At 39.3% G+C, this 27084-nt stretch overlaps 1 protein-coding gene across 3 annotated transcripts in view; it reads left to right on the forward strand.

Annotated features, from left to right (window-relative positions):
• The window catches only part of LOC124131328, a 202836-nt gene that overhangs the window by 32327 nt on the left and 143425 nt on the right, over positions 1-27084 (forward strand). For 2 of the 3 annotated variants that reach the window (XM_046494537.2, XM_046494535.2), the window contains exon 3: positions 25063-25105. The exons of the other annotated variant lie outside the window; for it this stretch is intronic. In XM_046494537.2, coding sequence (XP_046350493.2) covers positions 25063-25105 — 43 coding nt within the window. The remainder of the gene's footprint in view (positions 1-25062; positions 25106-27084) is intronic. 3 annotated transcript variants of the gene reach the window in all.

Raw genomic sequence — 27084 nt, forward strand, 5'->3', positions numbered from 1 at the left:
GCTTTATGGATAGTCCCTGATGTGTTCTGTACTGTGCAGTAAGAGCCACATGGATAGTCCCTGATGTGTTCTGTACTGTACAGGAAAGGCTACATGGATAGTCCCTGATGTGTTCTGTACAGTAAGGGCCACATGGATAGTCCCTGATGTGTTCTGTACAGTAAGGGCTACATGGATAGTCCTTTATGTGTTCTATACAGTAAGGGCAACATGGATAATCCCTGATGTGTTCTATACTGTACAGTAAGGGCTACATAGATAGCCCTTGATGTGTTCTCTGCTGTACAGTAAGGGCTACATGGATAGTCCCTGATGTGTTCTGTAGTGTACAGTAAGGGCTATATGGATAGTCCCTGATGTGTTCTGTACTGTACAGTAAGGGCTACATGGATAGTCCCTGATGTGTTCTGTACTGTACAGTAAGGGCTATATGGATAGCCCCTGATGTGTTCTGTACAGTAAAGGCTACATGGATAGTCCCTGATGTGTTCTGTACAGGTACAATAAGGGCTACATGGATAGTCCGTTGTGTGTTCTGTACAGTAATGGTAACATGGATAGTCCCTGATGTGTTCTGTACTGTACAATAAGGGCTACATCGATAGTCCTTTGTGTTCTGACCCGTGAAGATTCCGGGGTAGAATAGGTCTTCAGCAACCAATGCTTGCCGTAAAAGGTGACTATGCTTGTCGTAAAAGGCGACTAACGGGATCAGGTGGTCAGACTTGCTGACTTGGTTAATGCATGTCATCGATCCCAATTGCGTGGATCGATGCTCATGATATTAATCACTGGATTCTCTGGTCCAGACTCGATTATTTACAGACCGCCCTCATATAGCTGCAATATTGCTGAGTGCGGCGTTAAACTACAAACCAAAACTTTATGTGTTCTATACAGTAAGGGCAACATGGATAGTCCCTGATGTGTTCTGTACAGTAAGGGCTACATGGATAGTCCCTGATGTGTTCTGTTTCCGTGCTGTACAGTAAGGGCTATATGGATAGTCCCTGAAGTGTTTTGTACAGTAAGGGCTATATGGATAGTCCCTGATGTGTTCTGTACTGTACAACAAGGGCTACATAGATAGTCCCTGTTGTGTTCTGTACAGTAAGGGCTATGTGGATAGTCCCTGATGTGTTCTGTACAGTAAGGGCTACATGGATAGTCCCTGATGTGTTCTGTTTCCGTACTGTACAGTAAGGGCTATATGGATAGTCCCTGAAGTGTTTTGTACAGTAAGGGCTATATGGATAGTCCCTGATGTGTTCTGTACTGTACAACAAGGGCTACATAGATAGTCCCTGATGTGTTCTGTACAGTAAGGGCTATGTGGATAGTCCCTGATGTGTTCTGTACAGTAAGGGCTACATGGATAGTCCCTGATGTGTTCTGTTTCCGTACTGTACAGTAAGGGCTATATGGATAGTCCCTGAAGTGTTTTGTACAGTAAGGGCTATATGGATAGTCCCTGATGTGTTCTGTACTGTACAACAAGGGCTACATAGATAGTCCCTGATGTGTTCTGTACAGTAAGGGCTATATGGATAGTCTCTGATGTGTTCTGTACAGTAAGGGCTATATAGATAGTCTCTGATGTGTTCTCTGCTGTACAGGAAGGGCAACATGGATAGTCCCTGATGTGTTCTGTACTGTACAGGAAGGGCTATATGGATAGTCTCTGATGTGTTCTCTGCTGTACAGGAAGGGCTACTTGGATAGTCCCTGATGTGTTCTGTACTGTACTGTAAGGGTTATATGGATAGTCCCTGATGTGTTCTGTACTGTACAACAAGGGCTACATAGATAGTCCCTGATGTGTTCTGTACAGTAAGGGCTATATGGATAGTCCCTGATGTGTTCTGTACTGTATAGTAAGGGCTACATGGATAGTCCCTGATGTGTTCTGTTCTGTACTGTACAGTAAGGGCTATATGGATAGTCCCTGAAGTGTTCTGTACTGTACTGTACAGTAAGGGCTATATGGATAGTCCCTGAAGTGTTCTGTACAGTAAGGGCTATATGGATAGTCCCTGATGTGTTCTGTTCTGTACTGTACAGTAAGGGCTATATGGATAGTCCCTGAAGTGTTCTGTACAGTAAGGGCTATATGGATAGTCCCTGATGTGTTCTGTACTGTACAACAAGGGCTACATAGATAGTCCCTGATGTGTTCTGTACAGTAAGGGCTATATGGAAAGTCCCTGATGTGTTTTGTGCTGTACAGGAAGGGCAACATGGATAGTCCCTGATGTGTTCTGTACTGTACAGGAAGGGCTATATGGATAGTCTCTGATGTGTTCTCTGCTGTACAGGAAGGGCTACTTGGATAGTCCCTGATGTGTTCTGTACTGTACTGTAAGGGTTATATGGATAGTCCCTGATGTGTTCTGTACTGTACAGAAAGGGCTATATGGATAGTCCCTGATGTGTTCTGTACTGTACAGTAAGGGCTATATGGATAGTCCCTGATGTGTTCTGTACTGTACAGTAAGGGCTATATGGATAGTCCCTGATGTGTTCTGTACAGGAAGGGATACATGGATAGTCCTGAATGTGCTCTATACAGTAAGGGCAACATGGATAGTCCCTGATGTCTTCTGTACTGTACAGTAAGGGCTACATGGATAGTCCCTGATGTGTTCTGTACTGTACAGTAAGGGCTATATGGATAGTCCCTGATGTGTTCTGTATTGTACAGTAAGGGCTATATGGATAGTCTCTGATGTGTTCTGTGCTCTACAGTAAGGGCAACATGGATAGTCCCTGATGTGTTCTGTACTGTACAGGAAGGGCTACATGGATAGTCCCTGATGTGTTCTGTACTGTACAGGAAGGGCTACATGGATAGTCCCTGATGTGTTCTGTACTGTACAGTAAGGGCAACATGGATAGTCCCTGATGTGTTCTGTACAGTAAGGGCAACATGGATAGTCCCTGATGTGTTCTGTACAGGAAGGGATACATGGATAGTCCTGAATGTGTTCTATACAGTAAGGGCAACATGGATAGTCCCTGATGTCTTCTGTACTGTACAGTAAGGGCTACATGGATAGTCCCTGATGTCTTCTGTACTGTACAGTAAGGGCTATATGGAGAGTCCCTGATGTGTTCTGTGCTGTACAGGAAGGGCAACATGGATAGTCCCTGATGTGTTCTGTACTGTACAGGAAGGGCTACATGGATAGTCCCTGATGTGTTCTGTACAGTAAGGGCTGTATGGATAGTCCCTGATGTGTTCTGTACTGTACAGTAAGGGCTATATGGATAGTCCCTGATGTGTTCTGTACAGTTAGGGCTACATGGATAGTCCTTTATGTGTTCTATACAGTACGGGCAACATGGATAGTCCCTGATGTGTTCTGTACTGTACAGGAAGGGCTACATGGATAGTCCTTGATGTGTTCTGTACAGTAAGGGCAACATGGATAGTCCCTGATGTGTTCTGTATTGTACAGTAAGGTCTATATGGATAGTCTCTGATGTGTTCTGTGCTCTACAGTAAGGGCAACATGGATAGTCCCTGATGTGTTCTGTACTGTACAGGAAGGGCTACATGGGTAGTCCCTGATGTGTTCTGTAGTGTACAGTAAGGGCTTTATGGATAGTCCCTGATGTGTTCTGTACTGTGCAGTAAGAGCCACATGGATAGTCCCTGATGTGTTCTGTACTGTACAGGAAAGGCTACATGGATAGTCCCTGATGTGTTCTGTACAGTAAGGGCCACATGGATAGTCCCTGATGTGTTCTGTACAGTAAGGGCTACATGGACAGTCCTATATGTGTTCTATACAGTAAGGGCAACATGGATAATCCCTGATGTGTTCTATACTGTACAGTAAGGGCTACATAGATAGTTCTTGATGTGTTCTCTGCTGTACAGTAAGGGCTACATGGATAGTCCCTGATGTGTTCTGTACTGTACAGTAAGGGCTATATGGATAGCCCCTGATGTGTTCTGTACAGTAAAGGCTACATGGATAGTCCCTGATGTGTTCTGTACAGGTACAATAAGGGCTACATGGATAGTCCGTTGTGTGTTCTGTACAGTAATGGTAACATGGATAGTCCCTGATGTGTTCTGTACTGTACAATAAGGGCTACATCGATAGTCCTTTGTGTTCTGACCCGTGAAGATTCCGGGGTAGAATAGGTCTTCAGCAACCAATGCTTGCCGTAAAAGGTGACTATGCTTGTCGTAAAAGGCGACTAACGGGATCAGGTGGTCAGACTTGCTGACTTGGTTAATGCATGTCATCGATCCCAATTGCGTGGATCGATGCTCATGATATTAATCACTGGATTCTCTGGTCCAGACTCGATTATTTACAGACCGCCCTCATATAGCTGCAATATTGCTGAGTGCGGCGTTAAACTACAAACCAAAACTTTATGTGTTCTATACAGTAAGGGCAACATGGATAGTCCCTGATGTGTTCTGTACAGTAAGGGCTACATGGATAGTCCCTGATGTGTTCTGTTTCCGTGCTGTACAGTAAGGGCTATATGGATAGTCCCTGAAGTGTTTTGTACAGTAAGGGCTATATGGATAGTCCCTGATGTGTTCTGTACTGTACAACAAGGGCTACATAGATAGTCCCTGATGTGTTCTGTACAGTAAGGGCTATATGGATAGTCCCTGATGTGTTCTGTACAGTAAGGGCTATATAGATAGTCTCTGATGTGTTCTCTGCTGTACAGAAAGGGCTATATGGATAGTCCCTGATGTGTTCTGTACTGTATAGTAAGGGCTACATGGATAGTCCCTGATGTGTTCTGTTCTGTACTGTACAGTAAGGGCTATATGGATAGTCCCTGAAGTGTTCTGTACAGTAAGGGCTATATGGATGGTCCCTGATGTGTTCTGTACAGTAAGGGCTATATGGATAGTCTCTGTTGTGTTCTGTGCTCTACAGTAAGGGCAACATGGATAGTCCCTGATGTGTTCTGTACAGGAAGGGATACATGGATAGTCCTGAATGTGTTCTATACAGTAAGGGCAACATGGATAGTCCCTGATGTCTTCTGTACTGTACAGTAAGGGCTACATGGATAGTCCCTGATGTGTTCTGTACTGTACAATAAGGGCTATATGGATAGTCCCTGATGTGTTCTGTGCTGTACAGTAAGGGCAACATGGATAGTCCCTGATGTGTTCTGTACTGTACAGGAAGGGCTACATGGATAGTCCCTGATGTGTTCTGTACAGTAAGGGCTGTATGGATAGTCCCTGATGTGTTCTGTACTGTACAGTAAGGGCTATATGGATAGTCCCTGATGTGTTCTGTACAGTTAGGGCTACATGGATAGTCCTTTATGTGTTCTATACAGTACGGGCAACATGGATAGTCCCTGATGTGTTCTGTTCTGTACTGTACAGGAAGGGCTACATGGATAGTCCCTGATATGTTCTGTACTCTAAGGGCAACATGGATAGTCCCTGATATGTTCTGTACTGTACAGTAAGGGCTATATGGATAGTCCCTGATGTGTTCTGTACTGTACAGGAAGGGCTACATGGATAGTCCCTGATGTGTTCTGTACAGTAAGGGCAACATGGATAGTCCCTGATGTGTTCTGTATTGTACAGTAAGGGCTATATGGATAGTCTCTGATGTGTTCTGTGCTCTACAGTAAGGGCAACATGGATAGTCCCTGATGTGTTCTGTACTGTACAGGAAGGGCTACATGGATAGTCCCTGATGTGTTCTGTACTGTACAGGAAGGGCTACATGGATAGTCCCTGATGTGTTCTGTACTGTACAGTAAGGGCTATATGGATAGTCCCTGATGTGTTCTGTTTGCGACTAATGGGATCAGGTGGCCAGACTCGCTTAGTTGGTTAATGAACGTCATCGTATCCTTACTACGTAGGTCAATGCTCATGATGTCAATCAACAGTTTTTTCTGGTCCTTACTCTGATATTTACAGACTGACGTCATATAGCTGGAATATTGCAGAGTGTGGCATTAAACAATATACAAACAAACAATAATTTAAGCTTAGTTTTCTTGAATTTCATTGTTTGCAGGCATTTTTCTTTTTTCCATCAACAAACACCTCAAATAATTATTTGGAATAATTTAATAAATACATTGCACTTTTCAAAACATCGACAATTTTCAATTTAGTTTGTTAAGAGCAATGGCATATATTGGGACACCATGGTACTAACATAATGTGCTGAATGATCTAGCAAACAGTTGGGTACTTTTACATTCGTGCAATACACTGTTTGTGGCATGTTTATCAGCAATGTTGAAACATCATACACCAAATATGAATACTAGCCCATTGCTCAAAATTGTAAATATGTCACATTCTTGGTCTCAACATTGGAGATTTACTTATTTTTAAAGTTCAAATTGTTGGAACTTCATAATGTGGAAGGGTCATGGATGTCCCAGACATCTGAAGCACCACAATTTGGTGTGCAGATTTGCTTCCTTGGGCACAACAGAAACCAATGATCATGGCTTCAAATCCTGGTTGCCCAAATTATGTTTCTAGGTTTGTCAACACCATTGTGCACATGTGCTTGTGGGCTTCACCAAAGTGCTTAAAGTCTAACACCCACATCACTTCAGGATTTCCCCCCACATCAAGCTGACACGGCAAGATTTAACTGGAATACTGTTCAAAGAGGGATTAAACACAACTCACTCCCTTACCCATGTAGAGCTTGCTTGTGCCAGTAAGATTAATTATGCCCAAACAGTGCAATAGGTCGAATATCTACAATATTTTCCCTAATGTGGAGATTGTTAAAAGGATTGTGAAAGTAATTGATCTCTTGGTATGGGTGAGCTAAAAGAAGATAATTATCAACATTAGATACTGCAGTGTGACATTAAAAGACTGGAAGTGCATGTTTATACACTCAGAAAGCTCAAGAGGTTTAAAATGTGCACAACTGACATAGGATAAATAAACTAATCTCTGTATTTCAAAATTATTTTGATAGTAAATAGTGAGTCAACCAGTCAAGTGTAGCGATATCTGTTTTTTGTGTGTGAAAACATTGTCAACAGAAATGTCCCCTGAGCAAAAGGAAAGGCATTCATCTTAGGCATCCAAAGAAAAGAAATTTGTTGGGCAATTGTAGAACATCACTCTAAAATAGACCAGCCAAGGCAACACCCGATGCCCTGGTGATTACGATATTTCATTTTTCTGACATTTTTTCTCGCCACTCAATCAGTTATGATTAAACCGGAGTCCAAACCAAAAATGATTGAAACCTCGTCTTACATGCCTTTTTTCTTTTGCTGGGTCAAATCGTCAGTAACAGGCGAGAGACAATTTAAAATCAAATCTATCATGAATATTTCTCGAAGAATCTTTGGCAGGCCGTGAAAGCTTCAATCCAGTTTTGAAAGTCGCATCGTCCAAATTGATGAAGATTCCAAGGCCAGAATTTTATGGAGTTTTTGAGGGACCAAGGAATTGATTTATATGAAGTGGTTTCCTTTTTTATGATTCATGGAGTTTTGAGAAGGATATTGTCTTTTTGTCAGAAGCCATTGATTCCTACTTCATATGGCCGTGCTTACATTTGGATGATCTTTACAGATTGAAGATGTGTAAATAAAAAATCTGTACCTTCTCCATCATGTGAGATTTTCAATTTTTGGGACTGTTTTGCAAAATGGAATATGTTGTTTCTGAAAAACACTGATTTCTAACCAAACATCAGCGGAACTAAATTTTCTGGTTTCTTTTGTTTTGTACTCTTATTATATTTCAACAAAATTGTAAATGTTAGCGTCTTGAAAAATTTGATTGACTATGGCAACTGTAAGCATGCATGGATGGTTTGCTCTGATTTATTTTAATCTCCTTGAAAATCAAATGATGTGAAAGGTATAAAAAAAATTCTGTAATTCGAGAAAATTGTAAAATAATTTGAAAAGGGTTATGATTCACGATTCATATATTGATGTCACATGTTCGTATGGAATAACAACTTCAATGTAACACTGTTTAATAACTGACATTCAATATGCAATCAACAAGAACTCCAATCAGTTGAATTGCAAAAAAAAGTCACAGGAAAATTCAATAACTTCTAAATGAAATTAATGAACCAGTACCAAAAAAAATATTACATGTTGAAATTTGATTATGTCCTAATGGTGCTGTGTACATCTGTGGGAGAGTTGCGACCAGTCAAGACCCATATGAAGGGTGATGAATCCGTCAACTGACCCCAACTGACCGACATTCTCCAGCGGCTGTCAAAAACTATAAATTTACTAATTTGACAGATCACCAGGAAGCATAATGTCAAAAAGCAAAATGGTAACAGCCAGAGCACTAATTAATACACTTGTGCTTCAAAAGACCTATTGGTCAATGTCAATTTCACATCACAGATGGAAAGATATTGACGAGTGGCTATTTCATTTATTGTATTATTAGTGTGGAGATATCATATGTCAAGAATTATTTATGAACCTTTTCTTAGACCTGTTTTATTATATGTAACCTGTATTATTTTATTATTAAACATTCTTTCAAATTCCATAGCTTGTAATATTTGTTGTTAAGGTTAGATTAACGATAGGAGTTTTCACATATATGAATTAGCCAAAGTGGTTGGTATTTTCGTAGATGAGCTTGCATAAATGGATTTTTCTTTCATCTCAAATGAAACTGTGAACAAACTTTATATTGAGACATTTTACTCTTCCCCAAATCCCTTGTTTACCTTTTTGTGCAATATGGTATCCCCCAGTTGACAAGGGGATTGACATTACTGTTCATCTTTATTCATTAAACATCAGTTCGTCTCTTTAATGTTTGGTCCTATTGTCAAAGGCAAGTTTTCCAGTGAGTGTTGATTGCCAGCGTTGGTGAAGTGTATCAACCCAGCGAGACTAGTCACCACACACACTGCAATTATCCAAGGAGATCAATTTCAAACCACAATGCTCCCACTGCATGGAACGTCATGTTTCTATGCCAGAACCCGAGTCACTTGTTCCGACTTTCTTCCAACTCATCTCACCAACAACAAAATGCAACTTGGCGCAAGAATTAGATCACAGCTGATCACAAGAGGGGATGAGTTTTGCGGCAATCAGTTCGACTCACGAGCTCCAATGCAACCGTTTTTGTCAACGAGCGACTGAACAAATTCTCATCCCAGCCACTTATACCAAAAACCACAAGAGCAGAAAGCGTGGCTTGAGTTGCGTTATGTCTGCGGTTTTGCCGATTTATTTCTCACTTGGCATCTCTGTCTGGTCCTGCAGTGCCACGGAGTAGCCTATTGTTACAAGGCAGCCCTGTTAAATCACATTTAATTTCCTGTGTTCAGGCTCTTTTGATCAGTTCATGAGACCTCTTATGTCAAAAATAATTTTTTTTTGTGTTCGCCTCGCATGTGTGTCAATTTAGCTATACAATAAGAGATTAGCTTATGCATGAAGATACCCAATGTCATGAGAGTGCGTGATCCCATTTGAATCTGTCATGGCAGCCATTATTTGAGGTGCTCCTGACAGTTGATGTTAGATATCACGCTCTTTTTCCACAATTGCTCTAAAGCCATGATGTTCCTCTTTGGTCGAGCTAAAGCAAACATGAGACGGTGAGGGCAATCTAACTGCTGCTCTATATAAACGTTGTTCATTTCACGAATTGACCGCGAAGGCAAGACATCTAATCAAGGGGAGTCCACTCTATAGTTTGCGGGGAATTATGTTTTTTGCGTTTATCAATATCTGGAAAAAGGAAATGTCATTTCAGTCATATGAGGATAACACAAGCCCTTTTCAAATATCCCGCAAAGCAATTTATCGAAGCCTTTTCGGGCACTGAGTCACAACCCTGTATTTTACTCTCTGTCGTCGGTTTCACCTTATGTCAATGGGATCTCATGAAAAAGATGAAATTGATTGCAAGCTTTATGTAACCAATGCTTTGTGTTGGAAGAGACCCACATTTGTAGGAATTTCAGTAAATATTTAGACAAATTTTTATTGCAAGTTGCTGTGCTTCATAAATAGGGTCTATTCACCTCTGTCATGTTGGGAACCTTTTATGTCAATTGAATTTCACCCCCATATCTTTGCAGCTCATCAGTGGTGTTGAGAAAGAGGACTGATTTAAAACTTTCACTAATCACATGTTCCATTCAGCCACCCCTCATATCATACAGCAGAATTCAAATTAAAAACAATTTTGATATTGTAATATCTGCAAATTTAATTTATTGGGTGCTTAGGCCACAGATGAAAAGATTTTAATCTCCCTGGGCAAACTTACCCCTCTTTGGCAAGTCTTTTCTAGATTCTTAACAGCCCTCGTAAAATCTTGTGCTCCTTAAAGTGCAAACTACTAAATTTATTCTTTAAGATTTTCGTGAAAATAAGAAAGATTTTAATGGAAATCTAGACTAATTGGATATCATATTCAAAGGAACTTTATGTTGCAAGCATTTGCATATAAGGTTTACAGTTAATGATGACAGCCATAAACAGGATAACCTGACACTGAGTCATTGCTGCAGAAGCAGAGTGTAATGTTACCTTATTTAGAACACTGAAAATGTATGGATAAACTTTTGAAATCTATTTTTATTTCCATAATTGTTTTGCAAGCTTATGTATGTTTTTACATTAAGTTAATGCTGGTCTATATAAGCATGGTACAGTGATTTAATGTATTCATTTTGTCACTCACTCACTCACTCGATACAGGTCTACACTGTTGGTCAATGGGATAACCCACCATATGACTGTTACAGGGAAGACTCAGTTGTTACTGTGGTATTATTATGTGGAGCCATTTTCTTGGTGCCCACCCATGGTATAGGTAAAAGATATGTAAAAACCACTTTCACTCACCCCAGGTCAGCCTGACATATCTGCATCCTTGCTTAAATAAATCTCCCTCAGTTCATCAGATCAAAACATCATAATGCCGAACAAAACCTATTTACCCTTAATATTAATATTAACATAAATAAAGTAATTATTTATCAAGTTTTATTTTATGGATTGAAAAGTTTGCTGATGCAACTTTTGAAATTTGTTGAAAGTGTTTGGGGGCACCAGCTGCTGATGTGACTTATTCAGCTTCACCATGGCAGGAAGTTTTTGATGACGTGAAACGTCAGTTTTAGGTGTCTCAAAACCTGTGACTTAATTCCAAGTAACACAAAGCCTTTCATCCTCCACTTTCTGCAGGACAGATGTTGAAAAAATGAGATCTGATTTACTGGTACGTATGAAATATGATTCAAAAGCAGGATGACATCAGTGGCAAGGTTTATTAAAAATAGTTACGATGTCATTTCGAACATGAAACAAGTTTACGTTCCAGCTATCTCTATCCTATACAGCTTCCATAGAGAATATAATCTTCAATTACTGAATCTTGTTGGTTCTTTATTTCCTCCCTTTAAAGATAATGATTTATTACCATAGATGTCATAAGGATGTAATTTCCTTTGAGAATAAAACTCATTTAGATTATATTTTTTTTAAAACTAAGACGACTGAAATTAACACTTAATCCTGTGAAATTTCCTGCTAAGCTCTCTCTATTATTACACGAAATATGATTTTTGAAAAAAATCTTGATATTGCTAACAGTGAACAATAAAATTTCAACATATGGCGTGATAAAACTTTATCTCTGTCACTGACTAAATCTCAGGCAGCCATTTTGAATTTTAAAATTTCCAGATTTCAACAATGTCATAAAAAGCCACTTGAATATCCCACAATTCTTTGTTTTCACACCGATAGCCATGACGTGCTGAGATGATTGGGAACACAATGAGCTTGTGTTATATGGCAAATCCTTCGTGGGCAAATTTGAAGAGATACAGTCACAGGCAGAGAGTTTTTAACATTATTGCGATGGCTAATCCAAGGCTTAGTTTGCCAAGAATTTAGAGTCTCATAGGGACGTTGAATGCTCATTCAGATTTGTGAAGTGCAGTAATCTTGCGTTTAGTTTTGAAAATTTAGCACCACAAGGAATCGGCCAACGGCTATCAAGAAACGTGGAGTGGCGAATCTCCAGTCTAATGAATCCCGCATTGTAATCGTGGCTTGTCACCGATGATGTACCATTATTACCCAACGGTAGGGAAGAGCTCTTCACAGATTTCGCACCTCATTAGCTAGAGCAACATGATTTGAGAGGACTTGGTATCCAATGGACAATTGCGGGCCACGATGAACCATTATTACTGTTAGCCATAGTGTAAAGACATGCTTGAAACACAGGAAAACAGCCTATTATTGCTAATAAGTTGTCATGAGAGTAGCAGGAGTTGACAGCTTCCTACACACAAAACATTCCATTATAACTATTATCTGCTGTTAGGGAAGTAGTGTTTTGTTTTTGCTGTCATTAGTTGTCAGTAAAGTGCAATGGATACATTATCCTTTTCAAAATCATATACCGTTCATGATTTATTTGGAAGGATTATGGAAAAAGGCATATTTTTGTTAATATGTGAAATCACAACTCTATTTCTGAAATGAAATGACAGAATTTCTGTAAAATCAAACAATTCGGCAGTACTCATTGAAGTACATATTTAATGTAAATAAGTATCTGTAGTTGTATATCTCTGATGATCCATTACTCATTAACATAAATAACATGATATTTCAATCCTAATACTCAGATTCAAACATGAAATGTGCATTGTTAGTCGTAGAAAATCTTTGTTTTATAGGAATTTGCGAAAATGCAAACATATTCCTATGTTTGTTTGTATACCAAGTACTCATGGTATTCCATTATTTGGTCAGTTTACATTTAAAGGGGGCCCAGTGGTTAAAGTGTTTGGTCATTATGCAGTAGACTCTGGTTCTATTCTGTCAATGGTTACAGTGTGTGTGAAGCCCAGTTCTGGTTTGCTTTGCTGTGATATTTCCGGAAAATTGATAAAAGCCGCTCGCTCGCTCACTCACTCACTCACTCACTCACTCACTCACTCACCAGTTGATACCAGTCAAAGGTGTTACGATTCACTGTGCAGAGTTGCATCTATTTTTAGGTTTGTCAACACCATACCAGTGCTCATGGATTTCTCCAGAGTGGTTAAGTCTTAAGGCCTTTTTTTCCTCTCACATTAATTAAGCTGTCCTGATGTAACTGAAATGTTCTATTCAGAGCACCATTAAATCAAACCCACTCGCTCACTGTATCACACTGCCCTGCGTATAGGTATCGGTGTTAAATGAAAGGAGACTCACACTATGGGGCTGTCAGCTCAGATATGTTTCTAAGTGCAAAAACTACCATTTGGTGTCAGAACTGGTTCAGCACTACCTCCTTTGGCTTTCATTGAACTTGTTTTGAAAAGAAGTAACACAGTTGATCTACTGATCTTTGGAAAGATTCTTTGTGTACTGAAATCGGTGATGTCACCACAAGTGGCATATGTCAATAAATGAGGGGTGGGTTGTGTTTTGGGTTAAATGAAACATTTGTCAGTCATTGAACATTTTAAAAAATTGTTTGTAGGTGAAATATTTTTCTATTAGAACATTGAAAAACACTTAGGGCATATAAAACAAATCAGACAATGCACCTTTAATATTTCAAGTGGGTGCATGGGTGACCCAATCGTCTAAATCTTTTCAATGTTCTGTGCAGAGTTGCTTACCTTAGTCACTTCAGAAATGATCCAGGGTTGGAATCCCAGCTTGGCCCTGATAATGCTTCTCTGTTTATCAGCACCATACCCATGCTCATGGGTTTCACCAAGGTGGTTAACATCTGACGCCTGCATACCTTCAGACTTTCATCCCACATCAAGCTGACACCCTGTGATTTAACGGAAATCCTGTTCAAAGCTGTGTTCAATTCACTTACTCACTATTTCAGCTGATTGTATCGATGTCAGATAGTGTTATTACCACAAGTGATGGTGTTGACTGGTTTTAGTTATTACCTGAGCTTTAAATTTTTGTTAAAAAGTGTCAGTATTTGGGCTTTCCAAAGATCCTGAGGTTAATTTTCTGTTGCCTTTAATCAAAGAAAAGTAAACAATATATAAATTAATAAATAAATAAAATGGACCCTTTCTCTGACACATCTTTTGAGTATATATATATATACAAAATGTATATATATGTATGTATATATGTGGATGTGTGTATGTCTATATAATCCAATAAAAGTTCAAACCTTCAATTTCCATGTAGTAATCTGCTTATATATATAATTCATATACATATGTACTGTATATTATCAATAAAAAGTATGATTTATTAGGCTCTTAACATGAATTGTAATAGTCAGCACAATAAAATCTGTCTGACAATTTAACAATATAGGTCATCAAACCTCACATTATTGATTGATTTATACATTTCTAATGTTCCTGACATTCTGAACTGGACCATATTAAGAAAATATCTCAGACAAAAAAATATGGAAATGGCAAAAATGAACTCCACAGAGTGAAGGATTATGAATGTGCCTCAATACTCCCTAACACCGTTGCCGCCATTACGAGCATTGCTCACATTATTCACCCTGCCTCCTGGCTTTACCAGTTTGGAAAATGCCTTTAGCAGGTTTTAGATTAACAATTATGATTCAATTTTTTCTGGGTCCTCTATAAAAATATGACCACCCAGTGCCAGCTGGCGTCCTATTTTGTGCTTGTATGAATCCGGGGGTGCAAGACGTTCCCCACACATGAGGTCATGTTTTAATTAAATGTGGTAGTTGGTGGATTACCTTTCCCCTACAAAGGTTCATAATGCTGTGATATGGCAAAAGTCAGTTTTTCAATGGGGATGCGTCAAGACAGATTATTGCAGAGCGACACAGAGACTAAAGGTGTCGTTATCAAGGCCAGGGTGCAAAACTTTGGTCGTTTATGTGGCAGCCCTGAGCATTGTGGCTTTGTTCCATTGCTGATTTCCCCGTAGGCCGCAGGAGTTTGATAATTGTGGAGCGGAGATGATTAATCGTAGCCTATCGTGGGGAGCAATCACCACGCTGCCGTGTATTCATCAGCCACCAAGAAATGCCGCCAAAATGCAAAATTTCCCGCTTCAATCCCCAATGCATATTGCTTCATAAATTCTCAAATGCCTTATTACATTTAGATGTCAATTTCAACATCATAGCTAATCTATTTCAATTTCTCATAAAGACAACTTTAATGAGTATGCAGACAGATATACTGAAAGTGTATTTTATGCAATAATCATGCATTCTGATTCTGTTTTCCAGTTCTATTCTCTTTCATTCTTTACTTACATTTGAAAACAAACTAACAGTGTGTTGCACATAAGCTATTTTGTAGATGTGATCCCATACAAACAAAAAAAGATGATTTATTCTCATTGGGGAAGCAGATATTAATGTTATTTGTTCTAAAATAAATATACAAATTTAACAAGATCAATGAACTCTCGTGGATATTACTTCAGAGGCAGAATAGGTCCGAAATGCACTTTATTTTCCAGGTTATAATTAAAGTGTACCGTGATTGGATAAATAGGGCCCTTATCAGTGTGCAAAATACATCCCTGCCTTCTAGCTAGTGGTAAGCAAAATTTCAGTTAGACTAAAGATTCTGAAATGTCCCTAGTCCAACTAGCTACTGAGATTTTGATGGTGATTTTTTTTTATGCACTCCTCTTAGTTGATCAATGCGACCATCCAAAATCAAATTAGTATCCATAATGAATCGAGGCTGCAAGATGAGAGTTACCCCCTTCATCTAAGTGACTGTATAACAAACATGTTTTGATTGGTTGTAATTCATACTTTTAACTATCACCAGTTATGTTACTTCACAAACTTTGACTACCCATGTCAAACATTGCGAGGACGATGAATGTTTTTGGTTCTATTTTGACAACTTCGGGGGAGAGAAGACCGGCCCATATCTTATTTGAGAAATGAGAAAAACAGAATTATGAAAAAACAGGCTGAGAACGAAACTTTCTTCCAAAAGTATCGGTGCAGTTTACGTGGCAAATTGCTGATAATACTTGTGAAATTTGAAACTGGGGAGTAACTTTTAAGGCCAGCTATCCCACCTGACCAGATATATTTTGAGACAGTTTCACACACTGTCCTTAATACGCTTTTCTTGACAGTACACACCTACTAAACATGAAATGTCTCTATCAACACACTAGAATGGGATCCCAGTACGCTCTGCAATGCAGAATAGGCCTCCAGTACACCTTACTAAGGCAGAAAAGGTCTCCGTAGTCCTTGTCAGGTAGAATATAGATCCCCAGTACACCTTACAAGCAGAAAAGATCCCAGTTCACCTTGTAAGGCATAATCTCCAGTGCACCTTACCAAGTAGAAAGGGGATGGTGGGGTAGCGCAGTGGTTAAAGCATTCACTCATCATGCAGAAGGGGTAGATTCAAGTCCCCACATGGGTACAATATGGGTTAAATTATAAACAATAATACAGCAAGTCATTCATATGAGTATGCAGTCAAACAACATTTCATTTCCACAAAATCCTCCCTTCACGTTCCTACTTTGAATGATAGAAACTGAACTATAAAAACATGTTTTCTCTGTAATTGTTTGCGAATTTGGAGTGCTTTCTAAACAGTATTTTTCTACATATTAAGACATGTGCAAATGTTTTGTATCCCTGCAAACAATTTTGTTTTAAAAAAACTGTTTTTCTAATTATTTTTTTAGATTGCAATTGGATTTGCAGTGGGATTTAAACAGAGATGACCAAATTATGACTGGAAATTTTCCCATTGTCTTTTAAATTGCACCATAACTCATTTTCAGACCTTTTTGCATGGTTCATTCCATATTTTCAAATGACATCACACGTAAAGCTGTTAAAGTCATATTTGTCAAGTGCTTCAACCAAGATCACCATTTATGCTTGTCATGTTTCTGTGATAGCTGGGAGACAAAAAGAGTTGATAACCTTTGACATGACCATTACACATTTTATGATTTTTTCCGCCTGGAATGTCAAATGTGTGAACATTCAAATTGCACTTTCTGAGCACAGTCATGAGCAATAGTTGCCTTCACGGGCGCAAAAACTTGTCCAGTTCATTTAACATGTAGCAAGATCTTGTCCTGGTGATAAGATGAAGGGTGAAAAGTTCTGATCTTCAGCCCTGAAATGCTTCTCGGGCCGAAGCGGGTCGATAGGAACATGAGTTTTTACGTTTTCGTGTTCGCTGCTTTGGTAATTCCCCACGAGTTGGTTTAACTGTCAGCTCAATAAGCGGCCTGTTTGTCAGAGGTGCATTTAGACATCATAGAATAACTTAATTTCTCTTTGTTACACTTTCTAACTCTGCCTCACTCTCGCGGGATGTCATTTTCTATTTGAATTACATGTCTGTCGAAGATAAAGAAGTAATTTGCTATCGCTAATTTGTAAAAAAATCAATGCTTGAAGGGCAATTACATCCATCAGGGTGCTACAGCCTCAGCCTCTGGACCCCACAAGGCTCGAAGCAGTAGCTCCGGCTTTTACCACCAATGACAAAAAGCAAAAATAAGCTGACAAATGTGCAAGGAGAAGTACAGCACTAAGTAAATTCAGCGAGAACCTTTTGTTAGGTGAAGAATCCTTACAAGCTTGTAGTTGTCAATGTCACTTGAGAGGTGTGAAATGAACACCCGTTGATTACAGTCAGTAGGGCTATCGATTAACTAAAGAAACAATTTGCTTTAACACATGCAGCTTCTGTTAACAAGAGATGTAGAGAGTACTCATGTGGAAGCCTTTGACAGGTGGATGCTCTTATGGGCCTCTGCTCGCTTTAGGTGATTTTCACTCTTTTCTCAATGGGATCCAAATTGACGGACAAATAGAGGTTTTAACAATAGAAAAACAACATTATTCCCTGTTCACGTCACAAGCACAGAAATGTTTAGATGTCAGACAAAAATCAGCTATTTAGAACAGATTTGTTTCAGTAGTGATTTATTATCCAAACAATGTCAAGGATTCTTAAATTCAAAGAGCAGATTGTCTGAAAATACAACAGCTGTATGGATGGTTTTGCTTGTCAAACATCTCTGGACAAAAGTGAAGATTATTCTCTTGACAGTTTGGTTAAAATGGACAGACTGCATTTTGGAAAGTGGTGTTCAGTTTAAATCGTCTCTGTCTCTTGGAGCGTTTTGTGGGCAGTTTTTAACAAGAATTTTATATCTTTGTATTTTGTATGGGACAGCGCCCATGACCATAAATTCCATCAATATTGGAAAAATCATAGTTTTGATAGAATCTTTTGATGCTGTTTTATTCTCGTTTTAGAATGTGTGAGACAACCTCGACTACACAATTTATGACTTGTTTTAAGTCAGTATCAGTCTGATATTCATCACAGCGCTAGGATTGTTTCTGTATAACGTAGATTTCTATCAAGAAATGTGTTTTTAATGCCATTGCCCCATCAAAGTAGATTCAGTCAATAGCTGGGGCCTATAATGTGTATAGAAATGGCCTGATTTAGCGTTCAAAAATCCAGAATTGCAGTCGATTCGTAATAATGCTCTATCGGAGAGTTGAAAGTCTTCTCTGATTACCATAAAATCCTTTTCATGTCAGGACCAAGATTTGCAAGGTTCTGATATTCAGTGTTGTACATCATTGCACGAGTCCATGTCAAACTTTCTGATTTGGCTGATCGCGGAAGATAATGAAATCTCTAGTCCTTCCTATCTCCAATTTCGGGGGTTATGTCAGTCGAGCAAAAACCAGAATAGCAATTAGCAGAACGGAAGAGGGTAGACAGTGAAGCTTAATCCTACATTGCCTCAAATGGCCCCCCGATTTATTGTTTTGCCATAGAGTGAACATGATTATGTTACAGGGCTTATTCACTGCTGACAGGATGGCCTCATATCAGCTATGACCTATGGTTATTATGGCCTGCCCTGTGGCAGTTATGGTGAAAATTGTCATGAAAGACTACCCCAATATTTCATCCTAGATTTTGTCAATATTGCCACGATTCGATGCCCACCAACATCGGAGGTTTAATTTTGATCCTGTTGGCGCAGACTTGGGGACATCGGAGTTATTTGATCGGCGCTAGAGGCCGCGAACTCAGCGCCATAATCTATCGAATCGCAATACGAGTCAAGATTGTTGTCATTATGAATGTCAAGGGGTGATCACCAAAGCCATTTCACAAGACCAACTTGCAAATGAAATTTCGACTGACGTTGGCTGAGGCTTTATCCCAGAGAGAATATGCTCTTGATTTTTTGTCATATTCAGAATACAAAATTCCTCAGATGTGTATAGAATCTCATTCCATCTTTGGAAGTAAATGCAGAATTGCACATAGTGATGGCCTTTCCAATTTGTTCCAAATAACCCCATCACCGCCATTGTGCGTGGCGATTGAGTCGACTTCGATTAGTCTCAACTCTGTGTTCGCTCTGCAGGGCTATGAATACTGTGATGTTTATTTCAAAGAATTGGATGAAAGTTTGAATAGGGAAAAATTTGATAAAAAAACATGATTTGAAAGCTTCAGTTCTTCCAAGAAGAGAAACCACAGACAAAAACATGTGATAAAGATGGCAAAAGGAAAAGAGGGATAACTTTCAAGTGGGTTAGTTCATATTTTTGCTGAAGGCTAATTGGCTCTCTTGTCATCTTTCTATTAAGCTTTATTAGTTTAGGGGCTTGGCTACGTCCTTGCGTATACTCCTCGCGACTTGTCAATATCGAGCTTATCCCCAAGCAGTTGTGTGTCCTTTCCCAGTATTGAAATGGTATTGAACTTTGCAGTCAAAGTCATTTTTAGTGCTTCCAAAGGCATCACGGCTCTTTGTCTGTGCTCTCTGATGCCATGTTTTCATTTAGCTGCTTTAACCGCAAACAGGAAACGTGACGGCAACCTCACAACTAAGGATTTCAAAATAGATTTTAACTTTTAAGATGGCATATTAAAATTGGCATTTTGTTTGAAGTGTGAATTAGGTTTTGTCCTTCATCAGATACTTACTTTATTCTGAGCCTGCTCATTTGGCAGAATGGTCAATGTGAAAGGATTGCGTTAAAACATGTCTTTGCCACTTTGGTATTTTTAATCCAGGTCAGTTGGGCACTATACTGTATCAGAACTACTAATTTTCTGGCTTTACAAGATCATGTAGAATTCATGTTTCATGTTTCAAATGTCAATATTTTGCAAGTGATACAGTTATTTTCCATGGTGTCACTGAAGAAAAGAGACACGTCTGTTTACATTCATATTTTATTTGCTGGCTGCACTTGGTGTATGATCAAAATATTTCCATAATTAATGCCTTCAAGTAAAATACAAGAATTCATCTTGCATGAAATCAGGATATTGTTAACATTTGCTTGAATATAAATGTACAATTACGTAGCATGAGGAAAAGTGATTTAAAATGTCTAATAAATGAAAATAACTGAGGGTATTTTAGAACATGCAGAAAATAACTATTTCAAGTTGTAATTTGTTCTCTGATAGCGTTATAGTGTTTGTTTTCATGGAGATATAAATTTCAAGTTAATCATGAATATACTTTTTGATAGCCCTAAAATCAATCCTGTCACGTGGCTGTAAAAGTCCTATGCCTAAATACTTGATTTAGATGTCCCATTTTTCAACATCATAATGAGCCTTGGCACTATTCTTTAAAACATTTTCTGTGAGGGAACTGTTCAAAGGTTTGATGGCAGATAAAAGACTTAGGTAAGTAAATTTTGATACATACTCCAAAACACATTGATATTTTTGTGTGAAAATGTTGACTTCCTCAAAGGGATTTATCAAAGAGCAACACACAAATCACAGTACCATTGCATAAATGTTTCCAAACCTTAGTATTAACACATGTTTTAAGCGAGTCTGGACAAGACAAACAGATGTGCATTGCAAGAGCTATGATCTTTGGTGATTTGCAATGACAAACAACCCATTCACAGCTGAGTGAAAGTCTTTAATTGCCACAATCATGTTCATGGGTTTGCATCCAACCCATGCTTATGATCCTTGGCTTGTCTGCAACCTACCCATGATTATGATTCTTGGCTTGTCTGCAACCTACTCATGCTTATGATCCTTGGCTTGTCTGCAACCTACTCATGCTTATGATCCTTGGCTTGTCTGCAGCCTACTCATGCTTATGATCCTTGGCTTGTTTGGAGCCTACTCATGCTTATGATCCTTGGCTTGTCTGCAACTTACCCATGCTTATGATCCTTGGCTTGTCTGCAGCCTACTCATGCTTAAGATCCTTGGCTTGTCTGCAACTTACCCATGCTTATGATCCATGGCTTGTCTGCAGCCTACCCATGCTTATGATCCTTGGCTTGTCTGCAGCCTACTCATGCTTATGATCCTTGGCTTGTCTGCAACTGCTCATGCTTATGATCCTTGGCTTGTCTGCAGCCTACCCATGCTTATGATTCTTGGCTTGTCTGCAACCTACTCATGCTTATGATCCTTTGCTTGTCTGCAACCTACTCATGCTTATGATTCTTGGCTTGTCTGCAACCTACCCATGCTTATGATTCTTGGCTTGTCTGCAGCCTACTCATGCTTATGATCCTTGGCTTGTCTGCAACCTTCTCATGCTTATGATCCTTTGCTTGTTTGCAACCTACTCATGCTTATGATCCTTGGCTTGTCTGCAACCTACTCATGCTTATGATCCTTTGCTTGTCTGCAACCTACCCATGCTTATGATTCTTTGCTTGTTTGCAACCTACCCATGCTTATGATTCTTGGCTTGTCTGCAACCTACTCATGCTTATGATCCTTTGCTTGTCTGCAACCTACTCATGCTTATGATTTTTGGCTTGTCTGCAACCTACTCATGCTTATGATTCTTGGCTTGTCTGCAACCTACTCATGCTTATGATCCTTTGCTTGTCTGCAACCTACTCATGCTTATGATCCTTGGCTTATCTGCAACCTACTCATGCTTATGATCCTTTGCTTGTTTGCAACCTACCCATGCTTATGATTCTTGGCTTGTCTGCAACCTACTCATGCTTATGATCCTTTGCTTGTCTGCAACCTACTCATGCTTATGATTCTTGGCTTGTCTGCAACCTACCCATGCTTATGATTCTTTGCTTGTCTGCAACCTACTCATGCTTATGATCCTTGGCTTATCTGCAACCTACTCATGCTTATGATCCTTTGCTTGTTTGCAACCTACCCATGCTTATGATTCTTGGCTTGTCTGCAACCTACTCATGCTTATGATCCTTTGCTTGTCTGCAACCTACTCATGCTTATGATTCTTGGCTTGTCTGCAACCTACCCATGCTTATGATTCTTGGCTTGTCTGCAGCCTACTCATGCTTATGATCCTTGGCTTGTCTGCAACCTACTCATGCTTATGATCCTTTGCTTGTTTGCAACCTACTCATGCTTATGATCCTTGGCTTGTCTGCAACCTACTCATGCTTATGATCCTTGGCTTGTCTGTAACCTACCCATGCTTATAATCATTGGCTTGTCTGCAGCCTACTCATGCTTATGATCCTTGGCTTGTCTGCAACCTACTCATGCTTATGATCCTTTGCTTGTCTGCAACCTACCTATGCTTATGATTCTTTGCTTGTTTGCAACCTACCCATGCTTATGATTCTTGGCTTGTCTGCAACCTACTCATGCTTATGATCCTTTGCTTGTCTGCAACCTACTCATGCTTATGATTCTTGGCTTGTCTGCAACCTACCCATGCTTATGATTCTTGGCTTGTCTGCAACCTACTCATGCTTATGATCCTTTGCTTGTCTGCAACCTACTCATGCTTATGATCCTTGGCTTATCTGCAACCTACTCATGCTTATGATCCTTTGCTTGTTTGCAACCTACCCATGCTTATGATTCTTGGCTTGTCTGCAACCTACTCATGCTTATGATCCTTTGCTTGTCTGCAACCTACCCATGCTTATGATTCTTGGCTTGTCTGCAGCCTACTCATGCTTATGATCCTTGGCTTGTCTGCAACCTACTCATGCTTATGATCCTTTGCTTGTTTGCAACCTACTCATGCTTATGATCCTTGGCTTGTCTGCAACCTACCCATGCTTATGATCCTGGCTTGTCTGCAACCTACTCATGATACTTTCATCCAGGTCAGTTGGACATAAATCGGTCTCATAAATACTCAACTTCTGGCTTTATAAAATAACATTGTTTATGCTGACTTGCTACTTTGTACTGAAATGGTGTACAAATAAGTGTTAACCCATTAGTCAATACGTGATCCTCGTGAGTAACCTGGTTATAGGTACGTGATCGTCATGCGTCACCTGGTTATAGGTACATTATCCTCATGTGTCACCTGTTTATAGGTACGTGATCCTCATGAGTCACCTAGTTATAGGTATGTGATCGTCATGCCTCACCTGTTTATAGGTATGTGATCCTCATGCGTCACCTGTTTATAGGTATGTGATCTTCATGCGTCACCTGTTTATAGGTATGTGATCCTCATGGGTCCCCTGTTTATAGCTATGTGATCCTCATGAGTCACTTAGTTATAGGTATGTGATCGTCATGCCTCACCTGTTTATAGGTATGTGATCCTCATGCATCACCTGTTTATAGGTATGTGATCTTCATGCGTCACCTGTTTATAGGTTTGGGATCCTCATGCGTCACCTGTTTATAGGTACGTGATCTTCATGCGTCACCTGTTTATAGCTATGTGATCCTCATGCGTCACCTGTTTATAGCTATGTGATCCTCATGGGTCACCTGTTTATAGCTATGTGATCCTCATGCATCACCTGTTTATAGGTATGTGATCCTCATGCATCACCTGTTTATAGGTACGTGATCTTCATGCGTCACCTGTTTATAGCTATGTGATCCTCATGCGTCACCTGTTTATAGCTATGTGATCCTCATGGGTCACCTGTTTATAGCTATGTGATCCTCTTGTGTCACCTGTTTATAGCTATGTGATCCTCATGGGTCACCTGTTTATAGCTATGTGATCCTCATGGGTCACCTGTCTATAGGTATGTGATCCTCTTGTGTCACCTGTTTATAGCTATGTGATCCTCATGGGTCACCTGTTTATAGCTATGTGATCCTCTTGTGTCACCTGTTTATAGCTATGTGATCCTCATGGGTCACCTGTTTATAGCTATGTGATCCTCTTGTGTCACCTGTTTATAGCTATGTGATCCTCATGGGTCACCTGTTTATAGCTATGTGATCCTCTTGTGTCACCTTTTTATAGGCATGTGATCCTCTTGTGTCACCTGTTTATAGGTATGTGATCCTCATGCGTCACCTGTCTATAGGTATGTGATCCTCATGCGTCACCTGTTTATAGGTACATGATCCATGTGAGGCACCTGTCTATAGGTACATGATCCATGTGAGGCACCTGTCTATTTATCATCCAAAACTGGCTCCCACAGAAGACATGGCTTGTGTGAGATCAAGCCTTGGAGTTTTTCCACTTTTATCAACTCGTGTTGATAACGGTATATTTGTTATCAAAAGACACTCGGGTGAAATTCTCTGTATACATGACCGTCATGAGTCACCTATCTTACATGTGAAACCAACGTGGCACCTGTCTATAGGTACGTAAAGCCAGGCAATCATTGTACAGTGCTCTGTATTTATTTGGTCTACTGTTGTGGGCACAGGTGGTGCAGTCTATAAACACGCTGCAATTTGCTCTGCAGAGAAACCTATGGTCATGAGTTTTGATCTCAGATTTTCCCCAATTATGTATTTAGGTTTGTCAGCACCATACTGTGCTCATGGGTTTTACCAAAGTGGTAAATGGCTAAGACCTGCTTTACTTTGGGTTGTTCTCCCATATCAAGCTGACCTGCCGGGATATAACTGGAATACTGTTAGACCAAACTCTCTCACTGGGTAGGATGGATTACTCATAGATAGATAATTGTGCATCAGCAGATCAGAAAAATCACATGTAAACATGGATTTCTACATTGCCAGAATGGTCATTGGAAATGGATGGTTGTCTTTCTGTATGATGCCTGTTCATTATCAATAAGAGACTGTTTCATGTTCTGTTTGTTTAGTGAAAATAATATATGTCAATTTCTTTATTTTTCAGACCTGGATGAAATATTTGTGTGGGGGAATGGGAACAGCGGACAGTGAGTAATATTATAAAGATGTGGACATTAATATGTGTTATTAATGTGTACCAAATATCAATTAATTTCTTGTTAGCCTTGATATTATTTAGCCACTGAGAGGAAGGCAGTGACATCTTGTCTGAAACTATAATTAGCAGTTCAAAGATCCTTACCATTTGCATATTTTAGATAGTGATGACTTAATGAAATGTACATGACACGTACATGACAACGGTTCTTTGTATTTCTTCAACAGTCTATTTTGTTCCCAGTATTAATTTTTTAATCATTTTCTGAGTAATAAGAAAGTTTATTTGCTGGGATCATTCTTTGATTTATATTAAATGTAGCCAGTCAGTGTTATTTGAACTCTGAATCTTCAACAGAGTAGTTGAATAAAAATCTTTTTTTATTTTGTGATAAGGCAACCAGCTTCCTTTCTGAGTAATAATTAGATTGAAATAAACAAGATGGCAATCAGAACCAAGTCTTTCATCCCTTGTTCCATTAATTACAATTTCAAAAAACGAATTGCCAATTTCACTTGTTATCATTTTCATCCCATGTATGAGTAATAGCAAAATACAAAAAACTTGTCAATTTCAGTAGATTTGATGTTTTTGACAGGGTCAGACGAGAGGTTGTGACATCTGTCCGCCAATCATCCAACAATATTTTACCCACTTGTCTTTAGCCACAGTGTCATGAGGGATTTGGTCCGTGTCTTTTACGCTTGCAGCAAGGAATTACTAATCTCTTTGTCTGTAGTTGGGGGTAATTTTCCCTCGCACCGCTCCCCAAACCTCGCCACCTCCTACCATCGTCTTTTTTACATCGGCCAATATTAATGAATTAAATGAACGTCAATATCTTTGTTGGAGGCTAGGGGCTTGCGGTTTCTGGACCATGCCTTTCAGATGCCATGCTTTGATGTTAATTTCACGAAATCAAAGCTAATATTACCAAATCAAATGACTACACGGTTCTCTCACTGTAATCAGCTTTTATTGGCTGTAGGGAAGGGATTGCAATGCTTAACACTTTAAAACATCATTACTAAACTCTCTAATCAGTGTTAGGGATTTCTGAGTAGGTATCTGTCATTACTGTTGTGTATTTGAACAATGGCGTCTCATTATTTCTACATCAGTCTCCCTGGTTAAACATATCATAACCAACTCTCAACTGGAATGAATTTCAAAATCGATTAGATCAGTTTCATGAGCAGCGTATTATTAACAGAACCAGTCTCTGATGGCTTCTAATCCATTTCACATGGGTGTATCTTGATTGCGGTGATGACAAGGAATGACATTATCCTCTTAGACAGGTGAAAATCAGCATGTTTTGAAGGTGGGCCCAGTTAAATGAAGCCTGGGTCTAGTGCGGAAGCACTGTTATTAAAGGGCATTTATGTGGAGAGGGCAGCCATTACCAGATTCATGGGTTAATGTTTGTGGTTATGTTTTTGTGGTTTTGTTAACTTAAGGTTTTCATTTTGTTATTTTATGGCCAGTGATCATTACTAAATTGATAAAGCTATTAAACAGAGTTCCTAAAACTAGGAATATTTTTAGTCATTCAAATGTTCAGACTGAGAACAATATGATTTGATCACTATCATTTTCTTAGCAATATTTTTGTTTACAGGAAATGGATAACTTTTTGAAAACTATGGTTTAATAACATATGTCCAGCTTTTAGAATATTTCCATTCATACTCAAATGTCCTTGATATAACTATTGTTATTGCTCTTCAATTAGCTCTCAAGGATAGAGAGCCATAACACAAGCAAACATGAAATATCCCCTTCAGACAACTTGGTGGTTAAAGGCATTTGTCCCAGCGTCATGTGATACTTGTATGGCTGCCCTGATAATCCCTCTGATGTCCCCAGTCACCACAGCTAGGCTGGCATAACCAGAGGAGCGGGAATACTGGAGATGTCTAAACCCTGATTATACATCAAGGTGAAACAGCATGTCATCTTGTTGTC

This window comes from Haliotis rufescens, unplaced genomic scaffold (assembly GCF_023055435.1).
Source record: "Haliotis rufescens isolate VD_foot unplaced genomic scaffold, xgHalRufe1.0.p SCAF_1, whole genome shotgun sequence".
Classification (NCBI taxonomy): Eukaryota; Metazoa; Mollusca; class Gastropoda; order Lepetellida; family Haliotidae; genus Haliotis; species Haliotis rufescens.